At 43.1% G+C, this 23,585-nt stretch overlaps 1 protein-coding gene and 1 non-coding gene across 3 annotated transcripts in view; both read right to left on the bottom strand.

Moving 5' to 3' along the window:
• The window catches only part of COP1 (COP1 E3 ubiquitin ligase), a 123,019-nt gene that overhangs the window by 12,256 nt on the left and 87,178 nt on the right, over positions 1–23,585 (bottom strand). For both annotated transcript variants that reach the window (XM_041479024.1, XM_041479025.1), the window contains 2 exons: positions 19,662–19,786; positions 18,392–18,552 (listed from right to left, as the gene is read on the bottom strand). In XM_041479024.1, the coding sequence (XP_041334958.1) occupies positions 18,392–18,552; positions 19,662–19,786 (286 nt within the window). The remainder of the gene's footprint in view (positions 1–18,391; positions 18,553–19,661; positions 19,787–23,585) is intronic.
• LOC121359860 lies at positions 4,707–4,838 on the bottom strand. Its single transcript, XR_005956097.1, has one exon.

Raw genomic sequence — 23,585 nt, forward strand, 5'->3', positions numbered from 1 at the left:
GATCACTCTCTAGTTACCATTACAGGCTCAACTTGGGGCAAATCTGATTAATTACTAATCAAATCAGAGCAGGATAATGAGAAATAAAAGAAAATCTTAAAAACACCTTCCCCCCACCCTTCCCTTCTTCCCAGGCTCAGCTTCACTCCTGATTTTTTCTATCACTCCCTGCTCAGGGACAGAGAGGGACAAGGAACTGGGGCCACAGTCAGCTCATCTCACATTGTATCTCCCATTCCTTCACTTCTCAAGGGGAAGAGTCCCCAAGCTCTTCCCCTTCTCCAGCATGGGGTCTCTCCCACTAAAGACAGCTCACAAAGTGCCTCAGTGTGAGTCCTTCCCACTTGCTGCAGTTTTTACAAACTGCTCCAGTGTCAGTCCCTGTGTGGTCACAAGCCCTGCCAGAAAACCTGCTCTAGAGTGTGGGCACCTCTCCCCACATGTCCACAGGCCCTGCTGGGAGCCTGCTCCAGTGGGGGCTTCCCACAGGGTCACATCCTTCTTTTGGGCATCCCCCTGCACTGGCACGGAGTTCTCCATGGGCTGCAGGTGGGTCTCTGCTCCCTGTGGACCTCCAAGGCTGCAGGGGAACAGCTGCCTCATAGGCTGCAGGGAATTCTCTTGTGCCTGGAGCACCTTCCCCCCTCCTTCCTCACAGAGCTCTGGGTGTGCAGCAGAATTGTTTCTCACATCCTCTCACTCCTCTCTCCCTGATGCAGTTGTGCAGCATTCCCTCTCAGCTCATCTTAAGTACATTACCCCAGAGGTGCTGCCAGCATTGCTGATGGGCTCAGCTTTGGCCAGTGTTCACAGTCCATTTGGAGCTGGCTGGCACTGGCTCTGTTGGACAGGAGGGAAACTTTGGGAAAGTTCTCACAGAAGCCACCCTTTCACCCCACCACAACCAACACCTTGCCACACAAACCCACTTAGTACATCTCATCTCCTGCAGGTTGTAGCTTTTTTGCCCCATTCTAATGAAAACCACGTCCACTCCCAAGACTGATGTGACAGAGATAATCAAAAAGGGGCCAGCCTGAATTCTGACATTTTTAGTGTCTATGCTTTATGTGTAATAACATCCCTTAAACATATCCAACCATTTTTAAGTAGGACCCCACCACCAAACCAAAGCCAAACCCTGATACAACAGCATCCTAAACCAACCAACTTGGAAAGTTCTGGACATGCATTTAAATCCTGACCATTGCATTAGTGGGTCTCAAAATAATGTTGCAGGGGGACTGGAGCGCTCCATAAACACATTAACTCTTCTAAATGTTTTGCTTATGCCAGCTGGAAAAGAAGAATGATGGTTTCACTGCATCTGCAAGCTTTCTAATTGTGTTAGTGGATGGGCCAGAAGTCTGGCAGCCATGGAAATCGAAGTCTTCATTTCTCTTTAGGCCAAGAACAGTATATTTAATAGCAACAGAAATGGAGTCACAGTTCCAAGTGTCAGCACTGAGGTGCTGTCTGAGGCAGGGAACAACAGCATATGTTCAAGCTGAGGCTGCAGGCAGGGAGTGTGGGGAATTACACATCTTTGGGGAAAGCAGGGCTACAGCAATAGGAAGAAACACACCAGGAAAGCAAAAATATCTCATCCCTGGAGGCTGCTTCCACCCAAAGGGCTGCAGGCTGCTTGGTGGTAAGAACAGACCAGAGAAGGATACCGGCAAGGTGGCCCAACTTGCAGCTGCATAAACCACTATTTATATAAAAATATATATTTATATATTTTTTCCTTTTATTTTCTATGCAACACACACGTGTCGTAGAAGTCACCTCACCAGGACCTGGTGAGATAAAAGAAATGATAAATGGTTTCTTGTGGAGAAAACTCAAGGCACAAACATTAACATTAGCACGCAGAGAAGCTTCATGAAATTATACCTATACTAATGCTATTTATAACATATGCTGATTTGGGAAAAAGGACTTTGATTTGAGGAATGAAAGTTTAATTAAGGTAAAACAAAAATTTCCATTAATCTTGATAGAATTCACAGTCTGCTGCTCTCCTTCACCATCCACTTCAGCTAATGCTATCAAGGATCAAGAGCAGCCCTGTGTACCTGAAACCTCCTGCAATGCAGACAAGGCTGGGCAAGCTGTACCAGAGCACGTGGCCCTCCCTAGGCTTGGGAAATAGGACATTTTGTCTCCTCAAGATATTGCTCCAAAAATGCCCTGAGTGCAGTAGGCACATGTTTTCACTAGCCAGGACACACAGGAAAATGAAGAAGGGATGTTGATAAAGTTGAGAATGGCAAAGAAAAATGGCCAGAGCCTAAGACCTGCAGGCAGCTTCTGATAGCATGCATCTCGTGTCACAAGCACAAGTTTTCTCTTGACCACGTAAAATTCCAGTTATACTTAAATCTTCTCCCTGCATGAATTCAAGTCATAGAGTTTGTATTAAAAACATTTCCTGTCTTCTGTTCCCATGGTACAGGTAAGCACAGGTAAGGATGGGGCAGCAGAGCAGAGTATCTTCCCCAGCCAGCAGAACCATCTCCTACACACCTGTGGCCAAGAAGGGGTTTAGGGCTGGCTTGGCTCACAGCCAGTGAGGGCTCTGTAAATCTATTGTAACTGTATGGAAGAGGGAGCTGACCTGAACTGTGGCCAGGTCATGCCTGCAAAGCTGTTTGGAAGACAGGGATCTTTGCTTTGTACAGTGAAAGACACTGCAATCTCTGAAAGAAGATATTTCAAAGCCATTTTTGCAGGTTAGTTTTCGAAGTAAAGCCACAATTCAAACGATCAGCTTTCATGACAATATTGTATGGTATTGATAAAGACAATACAGTAAATGCATTTTAATAAGGTCTGACTGTACATAAAAAGTGAAGAACTTCATTAAAATCATGCAGAGTAAAGATAATACACATGAAGTTGCTTTCGACATCCCATTTCTGATGCTTTCCCCATTGCATTTATCTGAGGGGAGAAGGGAGTGAGAAGACAGCAGCTATGCCTTAGGCATTAAGAATGATGAGAGTACAGTTTTATAGCTTTAATACAATAAATGCAAAGCATGGCATCTTCCCTGCTTCATTCTGCAGAATGAACTATTCAAAAGATAATAATGAACTTCGCATCATCTAGAGGACTCAATTGTGCCTTCTGCCTGCTTCCCTAATCTCAGCCATCTAAGACACTCCTGAATCCAGAAGCATGAGGGAAACCAGCAACTAAAATGTATCCAAGAAGTCAGAAATCACTGGGTCATTCAGGTGTAGGAAAGCATTTCAGATTTGAAAACAAAGGATGCAAAAAGAACAAACCTAGAAACCCACCAAGGACTGAGATTAAAGTCAGAAGCAAATACAGGATGTCTTAAAACAAGTTCATTGTTTGTGAAAGGGAAAAAATCCAAACTCAACACAAAATTCATACTAGACACAAATTCTCGATTCTTTCATTCACCTTCCAACCTTCCCTCTCCTCAAACTGCTCATTCACCTCCCTGCAACTTACCCTGCCCTAAGGAATACCAGGAGGCAGCCCCTGAATTCTAACTGCATTTTCTACACCACTAAATCCCATAGATTTAAACGGGCAAAATTAGCTGAATTTACCTATCAGGCATTCTCCACAGTACTAGAGGAGAAGGCACCTGAAGCTGTAAGATGGGCTTTCTTTTGTTTACAGCTTTTAAATAATTCAGAGAGGAGCTGTCAAGTTGAATCTGCAAAGCTCCCTTGACTTTGGACTTGTGCTATCAGACTGCTTGCCTATTGTTTATAAAGACAAAAAGGAAAACGTTACGGGATCATATGTCTGCACGGGAGGGGAGTCAAGGACTAGGAGAACAAGGGCTGTCAGGACAGAAGTCATAAAAAATACAGATGGGAAAGCAAAAGTAGGCAGTAGGTGAAATACAGATGTACCAGCAAAGCAGCAAGTGCAAGTTGCCAGTTTGGTTGTGCTATAAATACACAACGCTTGCAGTTTCTTGTACAATATGATGTCGTCCTTTAAAAAAGGAAAACCCCAAATGCAAATGGTAACTTTAATTAGCAATTAAAAGCCCAACTTCCCAGCTATACAATTGCAGCTGCCTCTCCCAGATCTGTCTCACTTCTGCAAACCCATGACAGCTGTCAGGCAGTGGGCCAGATCTCAGACAGCACAATTCCATCCTTTCTTTCCTTTTTTTCCTGGGCTCTTTGGGCAGACAAAGATTTTCTAGATCCTACCTGGGGACACCAGCAAACCACAGGTGATGGCATCCCAGGGAGTTCATACATTTCAAGGTGCCTTTTAGATTTTTTTCTTTTTAAGTGACTCTGTGGCATGCACAGTTCTGATGGGGTTTTGCAGAGTCATTTTCAATCAAAGCTGCAAACCTGACTATAAAGCAAATGACTGTTTCTTGAAGCAGCAAGAATGGAGAGGGGAGGGAAACCTCAGGACATGCAACCTGCTCCACTCACACACATCCCTCCAACCAGAATGCAATCACTTCTACAGCCAGCTGGCTAAACCTAACAAGAACTTTTAAAAAAGAGCATTTTAATACAAAACCCAATAACTACAATTACAGTCTTGCTCTAAGCTACTGAGCTGGATTAACACTTGGCAATTATACTTAGCTGTGGATGCTGCAAACAAAATCCTGCCCAAGGGCTGTCCCCACGTGGTGGGACATTGCAGCTGAGGATGCTGCAGGAGCTCTCACACTGCAGGATAACACATGTGTAAGGAGGGGAACGATCTGATTTAGCTGGCTGTCCTAAAGCAGACAGAGACCTCCACTTTGCTCTAGGAAGACTGCAAGAGTGGACAAAAAAAATTATTTTGCCCAACTGGTCCCAGCAGCTTCCAGTCCTAGAAAATTTCATGATTACACCAGCCTTTTTTATACACTGTCTTTTATCCTGGGCTCCTGACCGTATCAAATCCTAAATGAAACATGATGTAAGGCATGCAAATAAGCTGATGAAGAGAGGATTCACATAATAGGAAAATATCATTAAGTGGAAAAGTTTAACTCAGAAGGTCAAAATCATTCTAACCAGAAGAAAGAGATGCTGCATGGGGCACACTCACATGCCCCAAAGCCTTAAATGTGGCACTGACAGTGCCTTTCTTACTCACTCAGTGACTGCCAGCCAGCAGCAGGGCCTGGAGCTGCACTGCCATTAATAAGTCCCTAAATTTCCTGGCTGTGAATACACTCCTTAACTCCAGGGTACAGCTTGCCAATAATGTGTTGCCGACAAGAGTCCCTACAGCAAGATGCTGCTTCACCACTCCCTGACCCTGTCCCCTTTTCTTAAAAATTATTTTAAATGAGGTATATGCAAGGGAATAAGCAATGCCAGCTTCCAAACTTTACTGGTAAAAGTCTGTGCCCAGGTAAGAGCCCTGAAATAAACACAGGGGCAGTCAGGTTTCCATGTCACAGCCTGGAAATCCTTTAATTAGCTGCTTCCCCACCATGCTCTCTCCTTGCCCTCAAAGAGCAAAATCCAGTTGATACCATAACTCTGCTCCAGGCTTTAACTGAAGATTTAGGATGACCTTATAGGTGTACACACTTCCTGGTAGAATATAAGAGGTTAAAACAAGACAGTAATTTTTGAAAGTGTGCTTTTTTATTGGGGCTAGCAGCAAAGGGAGGCAGTGGATCATGCTGGACACACTGCCCAGTGCTGGAGCTTGTCCTCCCCTGGGTTCTCAAAGAGGAATCAGAGCTGCATCAAGGAACTTCATCCATCCATCCATCCCACACAAACCCAGGAGCAGCTCAGTTTATGGCAGAGCTTAAAGCCAACAGAGGCTTTTGCAAGTGGATGAGCCTTTTTACTGCATACCAAAGCAATTTCTAGCTAATACACTAAACAGGTTTAACCCATTCTGTACTACACCTCCTAACAACTTTATTCCAAAAGCCAGAAAGCATTTCATTTTCTAATGAGCCAACAAATGAGTAAAAAGCATCTCTCTTTGTATAATGTACTCACAAGCAACTCTCACGCTTGTGATTTCTCAGCACTGTGAGACTGAAGTGAGATCTGGGTAATGTTCTACATCACTGTTTAAGAGCAATTCAATCATCTTTGTTCTGGATTAAGTCTTGTTCCCGATTAAATTTAACAGAGCAATGAATAGGAAATCCATGACTTGGGAAGTAGGCAGGTTTTATCTTTAAACCCAATTCACAAGTAAAATCATCTCTCTCACAATACATAATTCTGCTACTATTCAAGTTATTTTCACACAGTGGCTGTAAAAAATTATCTCTAGATATCTCAAATGGAAATGACTATTTTTAATGCTTCCTGTCACTCTGAATGCATGCTAAGACTAACAATACTGCATCAAAAAGAAGAGCTCAACAATCAAGAAATCCATTAAGCTACCAATGACTAATAGAAAAAAAAAAAAGTTGAAAAAGACTCAAGTATATAAAGAAAAGAATTACCTACTGGGATTACAGGAGTGAACAAAACCCCTTGTGTTGCACCACAGTACTTCTGATTTTCTAATACCCTTCAGCTACATAAATATTAGAATACAAACTCCACCTTTGCTGACAAAGGGTGAGGGAAGACAAACACTTCTGGCATTTGATTTCTTTTCTTTTTTGTTTTTCTTAAGCTAATCTGCTTCATCCTCCCTTGATTTTAGGTATTCTTTCTGAAGAGCTGCTGGTGTTGATTCATTCCTCAACAGACACCACAGAGCTGAAGCACGTGGTAGGTACTCTGCTGTTCTCTGAGCCTGACAATGCTTAAAGTGTTTCAGAGCAGAGATGGTGAGAAATACAGGACAAAATACAGGGAACATAAGAAAATAAAGAATACTGTCCTCTGTAAGGACTTCACAACCTATTTCTTACCACAGCAAACTTGCATGTAGTGCTATGAACATCAGTAGAAAAACTCCCACAAGGAGCTCATGATCATGCCCTGCCCTACCTAAACCATCCAAGAAGAGATACAGGACTGTATAATGAAATGGCCTCTAAAATAAACAAAGCCACATACACAGTACATGTTTGTGGGGATGAGGAGAGACAGAGACACTGGCATTTGGTGTTACATTCATTACTTCATTAACTTTGATACGTGATGAGCTGGGCTCAAATTTCACATTCAAGTGTTACCTGAAATCAATACAGAAGCACCAGCCAGACTGAAAATATATTATAAACTTGCTTCAAATCTGTTTGTAAAGGAAAACAGCAGAAATTTCAAAAACTTGTATGAAAAAGAGTTTTCTTAACACCCCATCTCACTCCAGAATGGATAATTCGTAGATTCACTATGAATAACAAAATCCAAAAATTTACTGGTGGGCTTAAGAAGAGACTGTCCTTGTCCCTGCTGCCATGCTCAGACATCTCTGCTACTCAGGGAAGACCAAGAATAATTTTGGCAAGAAGAGGAGGGGTGGCTACAGAGGGTGGCACGGAGAGGGTCTGAGTTCACATTCAGGATATGCTGGGAGAGCTGTGGACAAATTGCAACCCTTCACCTGTAACAGCACCTCCAGCATTTATCTGAAAGGAATCTCCAGCCAAAGCAGTATTCTTCTCAAATTCCTGAGTCATTGCTTACTTTTGGAAAGCGAAATATTTATATTTTCTTAAGTTTTGAAAAAAAGAAAACGCCCAAGCTCCCAATGCTGGCTGCTGCCTGCTATAACAGCAGAAGAAAAGTTGCTAAATTTACTTCAAATTTCCCAACAGCCACTTTTTTTTACTAATTTCCCAGCAATTGAAATTTCTTCTGTTGCATTTTCAAGCAAAGCATGAACCTGGGAAAAACAGAAAGCCAACAGCGAGCTGAATCCTCTTGTATTAAATAAGGACATTTGTATTTCACTTTCACGTAATTTTCTCTCTTTTTGTGTTACTCCTGCTGGCCCAAATTTATCTTTTCAAATGCTGGAGCTAATGTGCAAGTTGTGAAGCAAGACATGCAGAAAAGAACTATTAACCTATTTTAATCAAGGCTATGTCACTCTAAACAAATCAAGATATCCCCCAAGCACACACTCTCCAGACCAGAGCAGCTTGCTGTTACTTAGTTGTTGGAAGAAACTTAGCCAGAGCAATCTGCTGTGTAGAAGGTCTTTCTTGGAAAGAAAAAAAAGCAGCAAGGTCTCAAGTGATCAACCTAGAAACTAAGAGAAAGAATCATGTATGCCTGATTAACAGGAGGATTCTTGGCTGGTGATGCTGAGCCTCTGCCAGCATGGGTCATGAGGAGGGACACAGCTTCTCCTGCTCCCACTGCAGTTAATTTATGTGCTACTTGCAGATTACAGGTAAAAGGAACTTTTATTTATTTATTTATTTAATGGATCTGAACCAAACTTTCTTCCCAGTATACGTAATATTACTTATCTTCCCTCCAGTATCTCTCATTATTTTAAGCACTTGGGGAACAATGCTCTGTCTCACCAGCAGCTCCTCAGGCTGCCCCAGCTACACCTCTCTGCTTAATATTCGCTTCAGGCATACTAAAGTAAAACTAAAAAATCCAGTACTGCACCAAACAGCTCACTTCTCTCCAGCTTTAGCAACTAGATAAGCATTTTGGAAGTGATTATGACATACAATACCATAAGAGACATAATTATTTAAAGCAGCACTTCCCTCGCAGAATTCAAAACACCTCGTGTGAGGGCGAACGCCCATCAGCTGCACAACCCCAAATTTAACAGTGCCATTTCTGTCAAAAAAGGCACTCATTACATTACTAAACATAACTTTCCTGTCATACAGGCTTTCTATTCCTTAGAAAAGACTGATTATTATAATTCTGTGTGTAACCTATATAAAATAATTATGTCTCCTAATCACATATCAGGTAGTTTCAATTCAGACACAAGATTGCCTTCAGAGGAGAGACCATTTTCACTCAATGCACATACTTAGCTCATCTAGTATTAGCTAGAATTAGAGCAGAACACCACCAAAAGAAATTTAAACAGGTTAAAAGGATACAAACCTGTGTTGCTGTTGGAAAAGCAGTCTGAGCAGTTGTTTACTGCAAGCCTTTATTCTCGCTTTATTAACAAGTAACACAGTTGGCACTAAGCTGGTCACAAATTAGTGGGTATCAAAAGGCTTTGGGGTTTTGTTACTGACAACAGAAGGGCAGAGGACACACAAAAAACTTCAGAATGGATACCCAAAGCCAAGCAGGAACTATTAATGCACAGATGTACTAAAGTAAAGCTTTTGCAGAGAAAACCACCTATGCATAAATGCTCCTACTTCCATTTCACCCAGAGGTTAAATTATCTGATCAAAATCTTGTGCTGGAAAGGAAAAAAATCCGTTCATATTTTTTCCACTTCATTTAGACTGTGTAAAACATTAAATCCTGTCATTAAAATTGCTTAATTAGTAGTGCTAGAGCAAAAGGTTGATGCAGCTCATGAATTGTAACTGCTGAATGGTGGTGGCCTGGCAGGATTTGCCATCGATATTAGCACTGAAGAGTGGGGAAAAGAAAAAAAAAAAAATACCAACACAATATTGCAAAGTTGGTTTGACTTTATCTGGAGCAGTGTCACTTGTTAGAGGGAACGAGGTTATAAACCAAATTCAAACAGCACTGACAGCAGACCATCACCCTTGTGGGGCAATTCTGCATCTGCACAGAAGCTGGCTTCAAAAGCAGTGGTTAGCTCAGTGCCAATGGCATTGCAATACCTACCTCATTCTTGCTTTGGTCTTGCTGCTCTGAAAGCAAAGTCCTGCTTTAGCAGTAAGTGCTGGGACACACAGCTCTACCCCTGCAGTTCCTGTCTTTAATGACCCCCTTCATCTGCTCTGTAGCACATCGAATACCGCCCGACTGATACCAGCTCCTGGCATTCAGACCTCATCTCACTGGCACTTTGTGCCAGCCAGGGACTTCAGCAGATGGCACTTCACACAGAAAATAGCCAGCATGAGCCTAGCAGTGGAAAGTAAAGCAAAGGCTGCTCATGCAGGAGATGCTCTGACTCAGAGGAAACCAGCTTTAGTGAGAGTTTGACATCAGGCAGTACTGGCTCAGTACCTACAGAACTCGCCAGGATCCTGCTGTGACCTACTGCTTTCAGGGGGCTCTGCTCCAGGAGACTACACAGAATATACATTATATACACTGGGTCCTGAGGAAGCCACTAAGCTGATTAGAGGGGTGGAACACTTCTCCTGTGAGGACAGGTGGGGGTTTTCAGCCTGGAGAAGAGAAGGCTCCAGCAAGACTTTATTGCAGCCTTCCAGTATTCAAAAGGAACCTACAAGAAAGATGGGGACAAACCTTTTAGTAGGGTCTCGCAACAGGACAAGGGCAAATGGTTCTAAATTAAAAGAGGGCCAGTTTAGAACAGATGTAATGAAGAAGTTTTTTTATAATGAGGGTGGTGAGGCACTGGCACAGACTGTCCAGAGATGTGGTGGAAGCCTCATCCCTGGGCGTGTTTGAGGGATGGGACTTTTGAGTTGGATGGGACTTTTGAGAAACCTGCCCTAATTGAAGGGATACATGTTTACTGCAGGGAGCTGGACTAGAGCCTTCCAAACCAAACCACTCCATGATTCTGTGAGTATAAGTCCCCCACCAAAATACTAAGAACAAGCCTTCCTCCCCAAAGGCTAAGAGCTGTAGGAGGGCAGAGACAGAACACCTGCCATCTCTAATTCCCACAGCAGCTGGAATGCCCTGAGACACAGGCACAATGCTAAGATAAGGCATGCTAAGAAAGAAATGTACACTTATTCATGATAAATAGCTTTCCAGACATCATTTGAAACCCCTCCCCCCAAACTTTACAACAGCCTAATCAGTTATTTAATCAGTGGCTTTAGAGCTCAACAGGGTACATATCAGGGGGCCCATGAGCAGCACTGCTGAGATTTGGTGGAAAGGGAACACAGCTGTACAATTATTTAATTCTAAAAGTAAGTGCTCCCTGAATATGAACCTGCGCTTTTTTTCCTCTCCACCCCAGTATAAGTAACACAAATAATTCTCTTTGAAGTTGTGCTGTTTGGGACATAGCTTATGTAAGTGGCACATGATACCTACTGCTGCACCTTGCAACATTATAGTTCAGTAGCAAGCTGAGGATGGAGTTGGGAATGAAGTCTAGTTCCATGTGAATTCCTGACTTCAGTTCATCTGTTATAAAACTGATACTTGAATAAAGAATTGACAGTTACTAAAGCAGTTAAGTGCCCATAGGAGAAAAACATCCACTTGCAAGTTTAACAACACCTACAGAGAGACTTCTTTGCATCCCCAGCTCACCGTGTGTAACACAGCAATATGATTTGCAATTGCATTGGGATGCTCTTGTTTTTTCAAGCTTGAAACAGCAAGAGCCTGCTCACACCTCTGCTTGTACCAGCAATGATCTGCAATCCATTATTTCTACAGCTGTACCACTGGGATCAGCTACTGGAATGGTAATGTCAACAGCACTCAGTTATGTTGGCCACTATGTCATTCACTCAGTCTAGGAAAGATGACTCCAATAAGAAGGACCTCAGATCTATCTACAGCACGCATTCTACTCCTCTTGCCATTAGAAGAGAAGCATTGGTGAGCAAATATCATCTGTAAAAGTCTGAAAGAGTAAATACTGTCTTCATTCAGGAAATATGGACTTTCATCTGTCTTCAATTCAAGACAACATTGACCCTGTGGCAATTTTCTGTGATTATGCAAGGAAAAAAAAAAAAGCCTCACCTTGCAGAAGGAGAGAAACTGAGTTTGCAAATGTAAAGTTAAACCAACAAAGAAGAAAAACCTGAGCCACCTACATTACTTGAAGAAGCTATTCTTAAAATAGAAACTACAATGATATCAGAGTGCTGCAGTACCACAGGGGACCTGAACTTGAGAGATGAACAGAAGTGCCAGACTCAGCCCCTGCGTCCTCAGCAGTGGCACGGGCAGCTGCTCTGCATCTAGGACAGGAAGAGCTAGCACCGCTCCTGACACACCAGCCACCTGCTGCTGTGCCACCTTGAGCCTGAAACAGCAACAGAAATGGTGCAATACACTTTTTTGGCCCCAAACACACCAGGCAGGAGGAGCACAGTGGACAGAGGCTGGGTTTTCAGGGAAGCTCCTGGCTCCCTTCACTGCGGTCATGTCCTCACTGGGAGGAAGCTCAGAGGGTATCCTGCAACCAGGGAGAAGACACTAAAGAAAGAACACTCACCAGTATTTTTCTTCTTCTGCAGAACACTCAAAATTAAACACTTCCTCATGAATCTGGTCATTTGCATAATCACATTATCAAGATGGTCTTTCACATGGATTGAAGTGTCAACAGACTGAGATGCTAATACAATGCATGAACTGTTAATAATAGAATATGAAATTTTTTTCCCCACACACATTTCTCCACACTTGGACACAAGTTTTTGACACACACAGATTTTTGACAGGGAATAAAATATGGCCAGTCACCTGAGTATTTTCTAATTAATTCTCCTTAGCCACAGAAAAAATAGAGCCCAAACCAGAGGATTTGAAGATATACGGATATGAAAGGATATGAGCATGTTCAGAGCAAAGGATCATACATAGCTTGTGACATCTTTTATCTGCAAGTAGAAATTATTCTGCATAAGAAAACAGTTTTCAAGCAGCACATAAACCAATATATACAGTATGTGTTGGTACACATAACTAATATGCTAAAATCTGAGGGGGAAATAAAATCAAGCATGACACATCTTCTGATGTTCTGGGTCCCATTTGTTTTTAGATAAAATTTTAGATTTTCAAATGAGTAAGGGAGCAGCAGACATGAAAAAGGTAGGATGGAAGAGAAATCAAATACATTTACTACCTAAGAAAAGAGCAAAATAAAAGTCAAAGAAAACTCTGTGTTTAAAGCATTGCCAATGACCAGAGAGCAGAGGGCATGTCAAGAGAAATGGGAAGCTATCACACAGACAGCTGTGAGCACTGCAGCATGCAGGCTATGGGGATTAGACAGCTTTCCAAGGAGGGAGAGAGACCTTTGAAGATTTTTCAGGTGGGGGAGAAAAAAAACAGCAGAACAAACCTGATCAAAGCCACATCTTGCTTTTTTAAGAAGCTGATCCTTCTCAGCCTTCCCTAAACTGCTGTGCATTTCAAGCACAAGAACGAAGATGAGGAACTCTGTGTTTGCAGCATGAAGAAGTGGTGTAGGACTGCACTGAAGGAGAACCTGCAAGGATACCAGCTTGGGAGATGCTGCACACAAATGCTACAGGCCAGTCCTGGTCTAGGAAAGAAAGGAGGAGTCAGAAACCAGCAGATGCCCTTCCAGAGCTACTCACGCTGTGACCTGTGGCACAGCTGCTATCAGAGGCAGGCAAGGGACAGCTGGGGTCTGATCACTCCAGGGAGGCTTTTATCTCCTAAGCTTTTGGGTTCTACCGAGGTATTTCCTGACACCTGAACAGGTAAGTTAAGGACGCTGTGAAAATAAAACACTACTGAGTTGAAGTTGGAAGTCAAAATTCTCACCAATTTTGAGATTTTAAAATTTCAGCAGCAAAGAGAGACAATGAAGTTTCAAGTGCATCTTGTTTTCCCCCCAAAATCCCGTTGGAATTTATGCTTCAAGCTACATGAGGTATAGTTACGGCTGATACAAGTTACTTTACAATGACACTGAATTACCATTCAGTTACTTGGGAATGACAGAGGAGGTTTCATTTTTAATGTTCATAAGTCACCCAAATTAATTAGCGCTTTAAAGTGGCAATGAATCATTTCCTAAAATAATTTGTATTGGCTAAATTAATTCCTGTGAAGGGAGCCAATTTGCTGATTGTAAATTATAAGGGCCCCTGACTAGCTCCTGTGTACACTGTGTACCATTTATAAGACTACTGGGAAACAAAGGATGGCTACTTTTCATCAGTGAACAAGACTGCAGCCCTATTAAGTGACTAACTTACAGTGCTACAATTACAGGTTTCTATTTAAAGAATCCAAGCCAGACATCATTAAGAAACAAAGCTGGATGCTCAGAAGAAAGGAAAACTAAACAGAAGAAAAGGCCGTTTTCTGAAAAGGTGCGCCCAAAACCTATTTGAAGGGAATCTTTTATCGTCTTAGATTAACAAAGAGAAGTTCAGACATGCAGGGCAATTATGAATACACTTCCACCACAGGGCAATGCCCAAGGCCAACCTGAAGCCTGGAGTTCCAGAGCTGCCTTCTCTTACCCATGGTTAGATGACTGTTTCAAGACCCCCATAAATTTAAATTACTTTTAAGGAGTGATGAAGTGAGAAAACACATACATGGGTTTCTACTCAGGTAGAAGAGATGTTTTCCTACCACTGGCAGCCTTCCTCCCAGGAGAACTCTTGCACCCATCCAGTATATCCCACCACCCACCCATCTTTGGTTAAAGACTGCAGCACTCTTCTCAATGGATTCCCCTTCTTTACTCCTCCAAAAGAAAAAAATGTACATAATGCTTTACCTAAGTTAATTCACATGGCTTTCTCCTGTTCTTATCTGCATCTCCTCACTGGTACCAAAGCCTTGACATTTCTGCTTGTGAAATCCCTCCCTGGTAACCTGCTTATCAGCAGTAATGAATACTTGTGCAAACAGGTACAAAATTAAATGGCTTCTTTACAGTGATTATGATAGATTGAGCCATGCTTAATCTACATAATCAAATTGCTACTGTGTTCAGCTGTAATACCTTTTTGCTGTCCTGGGAGCAGGTTCAGCCTTGGTTTCTCTTTCAACAGCTGCTTTCTGAGAAACACTAACCATGCCTGGAAAAAGGGCTACTTTAGGTGCAATCATTTAACAGAGCACGTTTGAGGCACATAAGCCCTGCAAGAGGGACCAAACAACAGGTGTCCCCTTTAGGGAAGGGGAAAACATCCTGTAGGACACATAAGGGAAAGCAAGGCACAAACCAGGCTCCTCCAGCTATTTTCCACATACCCAGATGTAATTGCAGTGACCCTTCTAAGAGAGATGACATCTCTAACCCCTTAAATGCACTGAGCTACTACCACTACTGTAATTTTCCTTCCCTATGCAAGAGTGTCCCTGCATTCAAGAGCATCCCCTGTTTACATGCTACTAAAATAGAAGACTGTTGTTTCCAATCTCAAGACCAGATTATTGATTCAAATCAAGCTGGTTAAAATGGACAGCATGGGTATATTATAAAATGCTTGACCAGGGAAATTAAAGGATTTAGTCCAGGGAATGTTCTGAAAAGCATCTCCATGTTTAAATCATGTTTATCAAGTCACTTAGCCAAAAGAATCCTGAAGCTTTCTCTTCTTTTAAATATTGATTAACTTTTAGCATAAAACAAGAAGGGAGAAATGTTTTTCCCCACAAACAATAAGTAGGTGCTATTTAAAAAATATCTAACAGCCTACTTGCCTTTGTCCAAAACACAGCACTGCAAGAATCAGGTTTGCTTCATAGTCATTGCTTCATTTGCTTTTCATTTGCCTGTTTTTTTCCAAAAAGTCTGACAGAATAAGTAGCCTACAAGCTAGTGCTTATTTCTAAACCCTTTTATAAATTGAGAAGTGAGTAAACCTGGTGCAAAATGCTAATAAGCACTTAGGGAGAATAATTTCTCTTCCTCGTTATAGCTTTGATACAGGTGAAAAGAAGGTGCTCCTGGATCTTTGAGTCAGAAAGGTGACAGCTCCAATAAAAAAGGCCTCTGCATCTTTGTGAGTAAAGAAAAAGCAATGCAGAAGAGAAAAGAATAAAAAGATGGGTTCTGGCAAGGGCCGCTAGCACAGCTTGACTTAGGCTCAGGAGGAAGTAAAAGCCCGAATTACATAAAAATAGATTTAAGAAAGAATCAATGACATTTAATCTGAAAGTTTTAGTTAAGTTTTAATTAGGATCTGAGATTTTGCACTTAAGTGCATGAAGTGAAGGAGTACATGTACTCATGCTTCCCAAGATAACTGACAGATCTGAAACTTACTCATCTCATCTCAAAGGTTAATTAAAGAACAATCCTTGACAGCAACACTGTATGGAAACTGAGAGCCTGCTCCACTGGGGAGCCCTGGGGAAAGGCTGTGCTGGCATCTCCCACTCCTCAGGAACAAACTGAAGATGCTGCCCAGTGACCACAGCATGGAGATGAGCAAGATGCTTTCAACCAGCCCAGCAAGAAATGGAGAAAAGCACGCCCACAGCACTGTAAAACTTGCTTACTGTGCTGCCTGTGGATCTGGGGCAGCCTTCCCAGCCTGTGCTGGGGCCTTGCATGGCTGCTGCTCTGGAGCTGCTTCCACACTCACAGTCCTGCAGCAGGGCAGGTGGGACCACAGCCAGCAGTGAGAGGTGCGTGTGGTAACTCTTATAATTAGGAAACTAAGGCACAGTGACTCATCCAGGATCAAAATTATAATTAAGCTGGAAATAGGCTGTGGGTTCCCCAAATCTTGCACGGCACAGGCCTTCCCTAATTCAGCCCAGTATCCGAAAAAAAATATCAGCTTTTAGGGAAGCCTGTATATGCAAAGCTCATTTGAAAAAAAAAAAAAAAAACCCACGGCAAATTGAAGAAACATAATCAAAATGAAGAATAGGAGAGTTTCATCATTTGAGTGAGACTTTGTGGACATAACTGAACTTTGGCTGTGCAGTAATTTAATTTCCTAAGAACATGAGCAAAGTCTCAATTAGGTCAGAGAGGACTGCTGAACCAGTAGAAGAGAAATGTGCAGCTGGATCAGTGAAAAGATATGGTGCAAATAAACACTGAGGCCTCTTGGCAGAAGCAAGCAAGGCAGCTTGCTTGGTATGTACCACAGGCAGAGGCAAAAACCACCTGCAGGCAGCTTTTTGCTGCTCTCTTTAAAAGCTAGAGCCAGGTAGTGTGGCTGCCACAGGAGAAACAGGCTCATTTAGAAGCAGCCCAGGGAAAAGCAGACAAATGCTAGAAAAAAAAAAGACCAGAACAGCAATGGATTCTGAATGCTGCTTAATGGAGTGAAGCCTGAACATTATTTGGTGTGATCTTGACGGGCCTGATTTAACTATTACATTTTTGTATAGTATTTTTCATCCTGATTATGAAGAATTGTTTCACAGCCCTTTGTGACAGCTTAGAAGTTTTTCAGCCATTTAAGCAGAAGGTCTATCAGAGCACATTTATCAGAGAAAAGACTGCTGAGGAGTGGACAGCAACAGACATAACCCCAGGGGTGAGACATCTCTGCTTTTGCCTGTAGAAGAGATGCCCAGAAGAGCGGTGGGCAAGACAATCCAAGCACTGAAGTGAAGGCAGCACTGAAGGAAGGACATTTCTGGACACACAGGTTCCCACAGCATGTTTTTATCCGGCAGAAAGACAAATTACCAAACTTACAACAGCCACTCCGCACCTGAGACCTGTATACCAAGCCCTACTAAATCCCCAGCCAGAAAGAAGCTGGTGATCCTACATCCCCGACTCCAATGCCCCCTGCTCAAACACAGCAGCCCATTTCTTACTTTTAAATACAAAATGCAGCTCCAGACGTGTATTTATTTTGGTTTTGACTCAGAAGTGTCCATCTGAAGTGAGTTTAGCTCAGTGACAACTGAATCACAGTTGTTGGGGTAGTGTCTACACATGCAGAAAGCAGATTGGTAGACACTGCCTTTGTGAATAGGACATCTCAGGACAGCAATTATGCAACACTTCATCTACCTGGACGACTACATTTAAGATCAACTCCTTTTTGCCCCCTCCCAAAAGGCCCTGTCAAGCATCTGATCTGCAAACCTTGTACATACAAGAGTTACTTGCTCCATATTTTTAATGCAAGCATTTCAAGAGCACCCAATTTTTTTGAATTCAAAAGCAGCATTTTGCTCTCCAGAGCAGCCCCATTCTGAAAGGCCACACTCACAAAAGCTGCATCAGGTCTGCATGCCACATTAGTTAGTACACATGCTAGGGATGTGAATTCAGTGCCACTGGAACAGTGACTGAAGTGACTGCAGCCTGCACTCATCTCCTTTACATATCTACTCATCTAGACACAAAGGCTGTGTTCCAATGAGTAACCCAGACAGACACAGGAACATTGAGACAAGGCTTCACAATGAGTATCTGCAACAAAAGCCCCTAATGCACCCACAAAAACCATCAAGTGCCAGAAATACAATGCTGCTTTTGGGATTTCAGATACCATACAGAGGAATTCAAACACCCAAGTGGAAGAGTTAAGATCACAGCAGTCTCTTCTCCCCCAGAATTTCAGTCACCCTGCAAATCATCAGGGTACTCACAACGACCTGCAAGCACCCTTACTTTTCCCATGAACAGGAAAATACCAAGCACAGTCAAACCCTCAGCAAGGCTATTTTGTGAGAAAGCAGGAGGCATTCCTTCTGCACCCAAGCAGAAAGCTTACCCCATCTGGAAGTGCCCTCCAGCACACGGCGCTCACAAACTCATTTGTGTCATCTTCTTTCCGGTCCTTGTCCAGGACACTTTTGACTGTATCAAACTTGAACGTCAGCAGTGTCTTTGAGAGGCCCTTATAGTATAAGTAAAGGGAATTATTTTCACTTCCTAGAAATAAAAAATACAAGTATACAAGATCAGGTTCTGTAAAGACAAACAGAAATAAGGGTTCTTAGCTCTTAAGAGGTTCTTAGCTCTTTCATTGCTTAAAACAAGCCTAGACATTTCCTTGTAGTTACCATTGTGGTCATGGTGCCCTGGTAGCTGGAAGTGCTCCACAGCAAACTTCCATCACACTTAATAATAGGACATGGTTTTATTACAAGACAACTGCTGCGTGCAGCACACCTGCAAAACATGCAGGATTCCAAGAGCCCTCCACAAACTCCTCAAGGCAAAGCATTTTGGGCTGAGCATCTGCACTACCACATGAATTACTGCTACATCCAGCCTGCTCAGAGCCACAGCTCAAAGGCAGGTAGCACTATCAAAGTTTTGACTGCCATAATCAAGTATGACAACTTGGTCTGTGGAGGCTTAAGTAAGGGAGACTAGACTGTGCAGGCTTTATTTAGAAATCCATCCCAATTTCTGCCTTGCAAGCTGCACAGCAATCAGGGAACACACAAGCTGAGGTCCTCCCTTCAGTGCTGGCACAGCTGTCCTGTTCATCCCACAGCTATCAGCCTGTCACTGCCTTCCCAGCAAGAGCTGTGGATTTACAGAGCTCTGACAGCCTGGCTTAAGCAGTGAAAGGACAGAAGAGCCAAAGGAGCAACTAATGATTCAGTCTTCTAAGGAGCTGTTTGCAATGTGGGCACCATTCACTTCACCACGCAGAATGCCATACTGAGTGACAACTACTGGAGCCTCACGTGGCCCAGGCTACTGGTGGTGCATAAAGATGTGCCAATTGTTGATCTTGAAATACATCAATTATATCAGCAGCAATGACATCAGTAGTTGATTTTGATGACAGCAAGCCTGAATCATCACGCACAAACAACTCATCTGCAACAGAAGAAAACCATCTACAGACCCCCTTAGGTCAGGACTGCCAGTGCCATTCTCTGGGAGGGGAAGGAGTGTGGAAGTTCAGAAAAATTTTTATTAAAAAGGCCATCCAGCTAAATAACAGAAGTGGTGGTGTGCTTTGCTACTGGTGAGGCCCCAGCTCTGGGAACCTGTTAGCACGTCAGGGTGGCTGCTCTACTCACCACAGGCAATGTAGTCTCCGTTGGACGCCAGCCCCACGAAGTTCTTCTCGTTGATGTGACCCTTGAAGGAGCGTAGGCAGTGAGGCTTCCCTACGTTCCACAGCTTCAGCTGACTGTCTGTTGACCTGAAAACAATACTTAAATTTACCCTGCTGCCATATGGCAGGAACTCCTTCCTCCCTGGCCACCCTGCTCCTCAACGCTCCAGTGGCAATGTAAATGTAGGAAGCCTTAGTGCACAACAGGAGATTTATCCCACTTTCAATCATATGCAGCTCAGCTTGAGCTCAGAAAGATATCACCTTATTTTAAAAGCCTGTCAAAACACATTACACGTTTGAATAAAAACTTCCCTGAAGTATTACTCTTCCTTTCTCCTATCAATTGCAGAGCCCTCCACTGAACTGCATGGCCTCTGAGCTATCGCTGCCTCCTCCAGATCCTCACATATCCAAGACACACTAAAGTTATTTATATTTTAAACCTTTACAGCATGGATAAAATCTGTTCCCTTCTCTGTGCCAGCTGCAACTCTCATTCATGTCTTTCCAGGGCTTGGGTAGGAAGCAGTCTCCTCGCTCCCCAGTGCCCTGAAGCACATTCCCCTCCTCCTGCCCAATACCAAGCAGCAGCACAGAAAAACCTATGGGGGCTCAGAGTTGCTGTTAAAATTAAATCTGTTTCTCATGTGTAATCAAGACTGCATGGATACAGAACTCAAGCTTCTACCTTTTTCACCTTGTCAGGGAAAGTTAACTGTTACTATTCAAAATATACAAAACATGTTTGGATTAAATCACAATCATTGTTTCCCATGGTTCCCCAAAATGCAAATATACCTGCCTTCAAAATGTTTTTCTGTTTACTGAGAGAAAACATTTTGCCTTTGGGGTTACTAATCTGCTGCCTGGCAGATCTCAAATAGGAAGATCCCACATTTCCAGGAGATATAGGATTAATTTCTTCCCCCAAAGCTAAAGAGACATGAAGATAATCTCTCACTTCACAGGCATTATTTCCTAGCAGTCACAGCTTACATGGCTCTGGTATTCTGGCACTCAGGGAGATACACAGTTGGGTAACAAATGGTGATCAGGATGGAACTGAAGCCTCATGAAGCCATTTTAAAGAAAGGATAGTGCTGTTCTGATCCCCAAATTTGAAAGAGATTGGGAGCAGGAGCTGTCAGCCTCCTGGGTGGGAGGGAGGGGAAGCAGGCCATGCTCTCTCACACAGGTCATGTCACCAACCTTGCTGCTCCCTGAGTATTTGGAGCTGAAAGGAAAAAACTCAAATCACACAACATCCATCAAATATTACCAATGACGTAAGACATGAGCCCTGCACCAGTGTCCCATTTACCTAAAAATATAGCACAAAAGAGGAGAGATGCACCTTGTGCTATCCTGCAAAAAAGCTTATCTCAGTCCTCAATGACAGCTGGAATGACAAAGGCGCGATAAGGGAGCTGCAGCAAGATTTGTTAGTCAGTATTATTAGTTAGTATGAGGTCAGATCAGGAAGAAGGTATGAATTTTATCTGTAACACTGTGACTGAAGCAGGAGTGCATTCCTAACCCCAGGTTGAGATGGGAGGCCCAAAACAGAGCATTCAGCTTCTCTGCCTGGTGCCTGTTCCATGTCTGTCCCTGCCCTATACTGCTGCTCATTCTCCCTTCTCTCATCCTCACTCTCACAGGAACAGCTCACAGAAGGTAAAAAGGGGTATACTCCTGCTTTTTTTTGGCCCACAAGTACAGGCAGGTGCTTTCTGTGCTATTAGGACAGGTGTATTTTTAAATACTGCTTTTAAAAGCTTCAGAGTTGCCTGGACACTAAACTTTTCCGCAGGCAGGGAAAAAACAGCAAAAGACTAATCCCTGGTCCACAAGCTGTCAGATTCCTATGACAGCTGCTGCTCTTAGCTTCCCATCAAGAAGACCTCAGATACACAGGCACTTAACCTCTGTATTTCACTGGCATACCTACTAGGTGTCTTCATTAAAATAAAAACACTGAAGTCTACTACTAATGGGAAGTTTTTACTGTTTATGAATTCCCATCAAGCTCTAGCCATGTTTACATTGCTTAGGATAAGCATGCCATGAAAGAAGAAAGCTATTCACCCTTGAACTGCAAGGAGAGACAAAGGCCATTGATCCTGGTGGTGTTACACTGCTCCTCTTCTGGTTTCATATCCTCTCCAAAAAACATCTTGGATGTGCTGCTCTGTTAAATCTGTCTCTCTGTAAATCAGCACTGTAATCAATGTGTTGTGCTAAATACCAGGCAGTTCTGAACACCCCTGAGGTCAAAACCTATCTCTACAAGGCAAAGAAAATCAATGCAATCCATAAAACAGCTTTAGCTAGAAATTTAGAGAATCTGAATATACATGTAATTTTTTTCTTAAATCAGTGCTTGATTTTTGAGAATCACTACACTGCTGTTGCCTCTACTCAGTTTGCAAAAGGAAAGGCAGGCAAAATAATCTGCTCTGACATTCCTCCCTGCTCACACACCAGAAGGTAGTTGGACCCTTCAGTCAGTCCTCTCACCCTGCTGCTGCCTGTCCAAGTCTGACAGCCCTAACAGCTCTATCAATAACTCCTCTCACAACTTTGGGAGATGCTTTCTCAGAATGCTGGCCCAAGCAGAACAGGGCCATTGTGTCCTAAAACATCCCATAAATGATGCTCCACTTGATTATGGCTGCAAAACATTCCCAGTCTCTTCCTGTTTCTATTAAACACTTTCTATAACAGAGATTTGGTTCAAAACATTAAATTTAATTTTCTCTGTGTTCCAGATATGAATTTGCAGCCTTATAGAGTTATAATGTTAATAGAAGTAAGAAGAGAGAAGCTGATTAAATATAAACAGTACCAGAAGCCACCAGGGAATCCTCCATCACGCAGCTCAGCTCACAGTAATTCCCTTGCAGCCTGAAAATACCTTAAAATGCTGTGTTTCACTGTGTAAGAACATGGGAGAGAACCAAGCTGGATAACCACTGGCTCAGCACGTGGCAGCTAGATCTGCCCCTAGATCTGTGATCCATCCCTGCTGCCCTCAGGTGTTACACACGAATGTGTTTGGATCCAAAATTCCCCTGCAGCCCCTCACCCTCCCCATCAGGAAAGAAGGGTTCACCTCTGCTTCATTGAAGAGGCTTGTTTTTCCCTAGGTGACCTGACATTCATTCCCAGGTGAAAACCTATCCAGAAGGGAGGCAGCCACATCTGGCTTTGGGCAGATACATCAGGCCATGTAACGGAACAGAAGCTGGAGAATATTGCTCCTCAGGGCCTCCACAGCAGATCTTATGGCCTGCCCTGGCTGAAAAGCTGCATGCTATTAGAGTCATGAAACACAGCTTCTCTTTGTCCACTTTCTTACCCAAATATAAGCCCAAAAAGGGCCTTCACCAGAGCAGATAATAAATTATCAGAGAACAGATCAAACAGTCAGTCCTGTTTGAGCTGCTTTCAGGCTGTGGCTAAACCTCCTCTTCAACCATATACACAGCAGTACTATTTGATCTCTTCTGTCACTCATCAGTTGTGTTCTACTGCAGATTTTATCCCCAGGGCTCTGCCAGCAGCTTTCTCCATCACAGAGCTCTGGCCAGGAGCATCCTCAGTGCACACAGGGAGAGGAAAGTCCACCTGCAGCTTCCCAAAGTAAGCACTTGGGCACAGGAGCCACATCTAGTAGTTTTCATATTCCTCTTAAGCATTTTAGCTCCACAAGACAGAGCACAGCCAAGTGACACCACGAATGAATTTCTATTTTTGACTCGGAGAAAAGCAACGATCTGCCTCCCAAAAGCACAGCAGCCTGTGAGAGCAGCCACCCACACAGGTGAACTTGCTCAGCAGCCCTGAAGAGCACAGAGGAGCGAGGGCTACAGAGTTTTTAGCC

Source organism: Pyrgilauda ruficollis, unplaced genomic scaffold, assembly GCF_017590135.1.
Source record: "Pyrgilauda ruficollis isolate IOZ18807 unplaced genomic scaffold, ASM1759013v1 scaffold47, whole genome shotgun sequence".
Classification (NCBI taxonomy): Eukaryota; Metazoa; Chordata; class Aves; order Passeriformes; family Passeridae; genus Pyrgilauda; species Pyrgilauda ruficollis.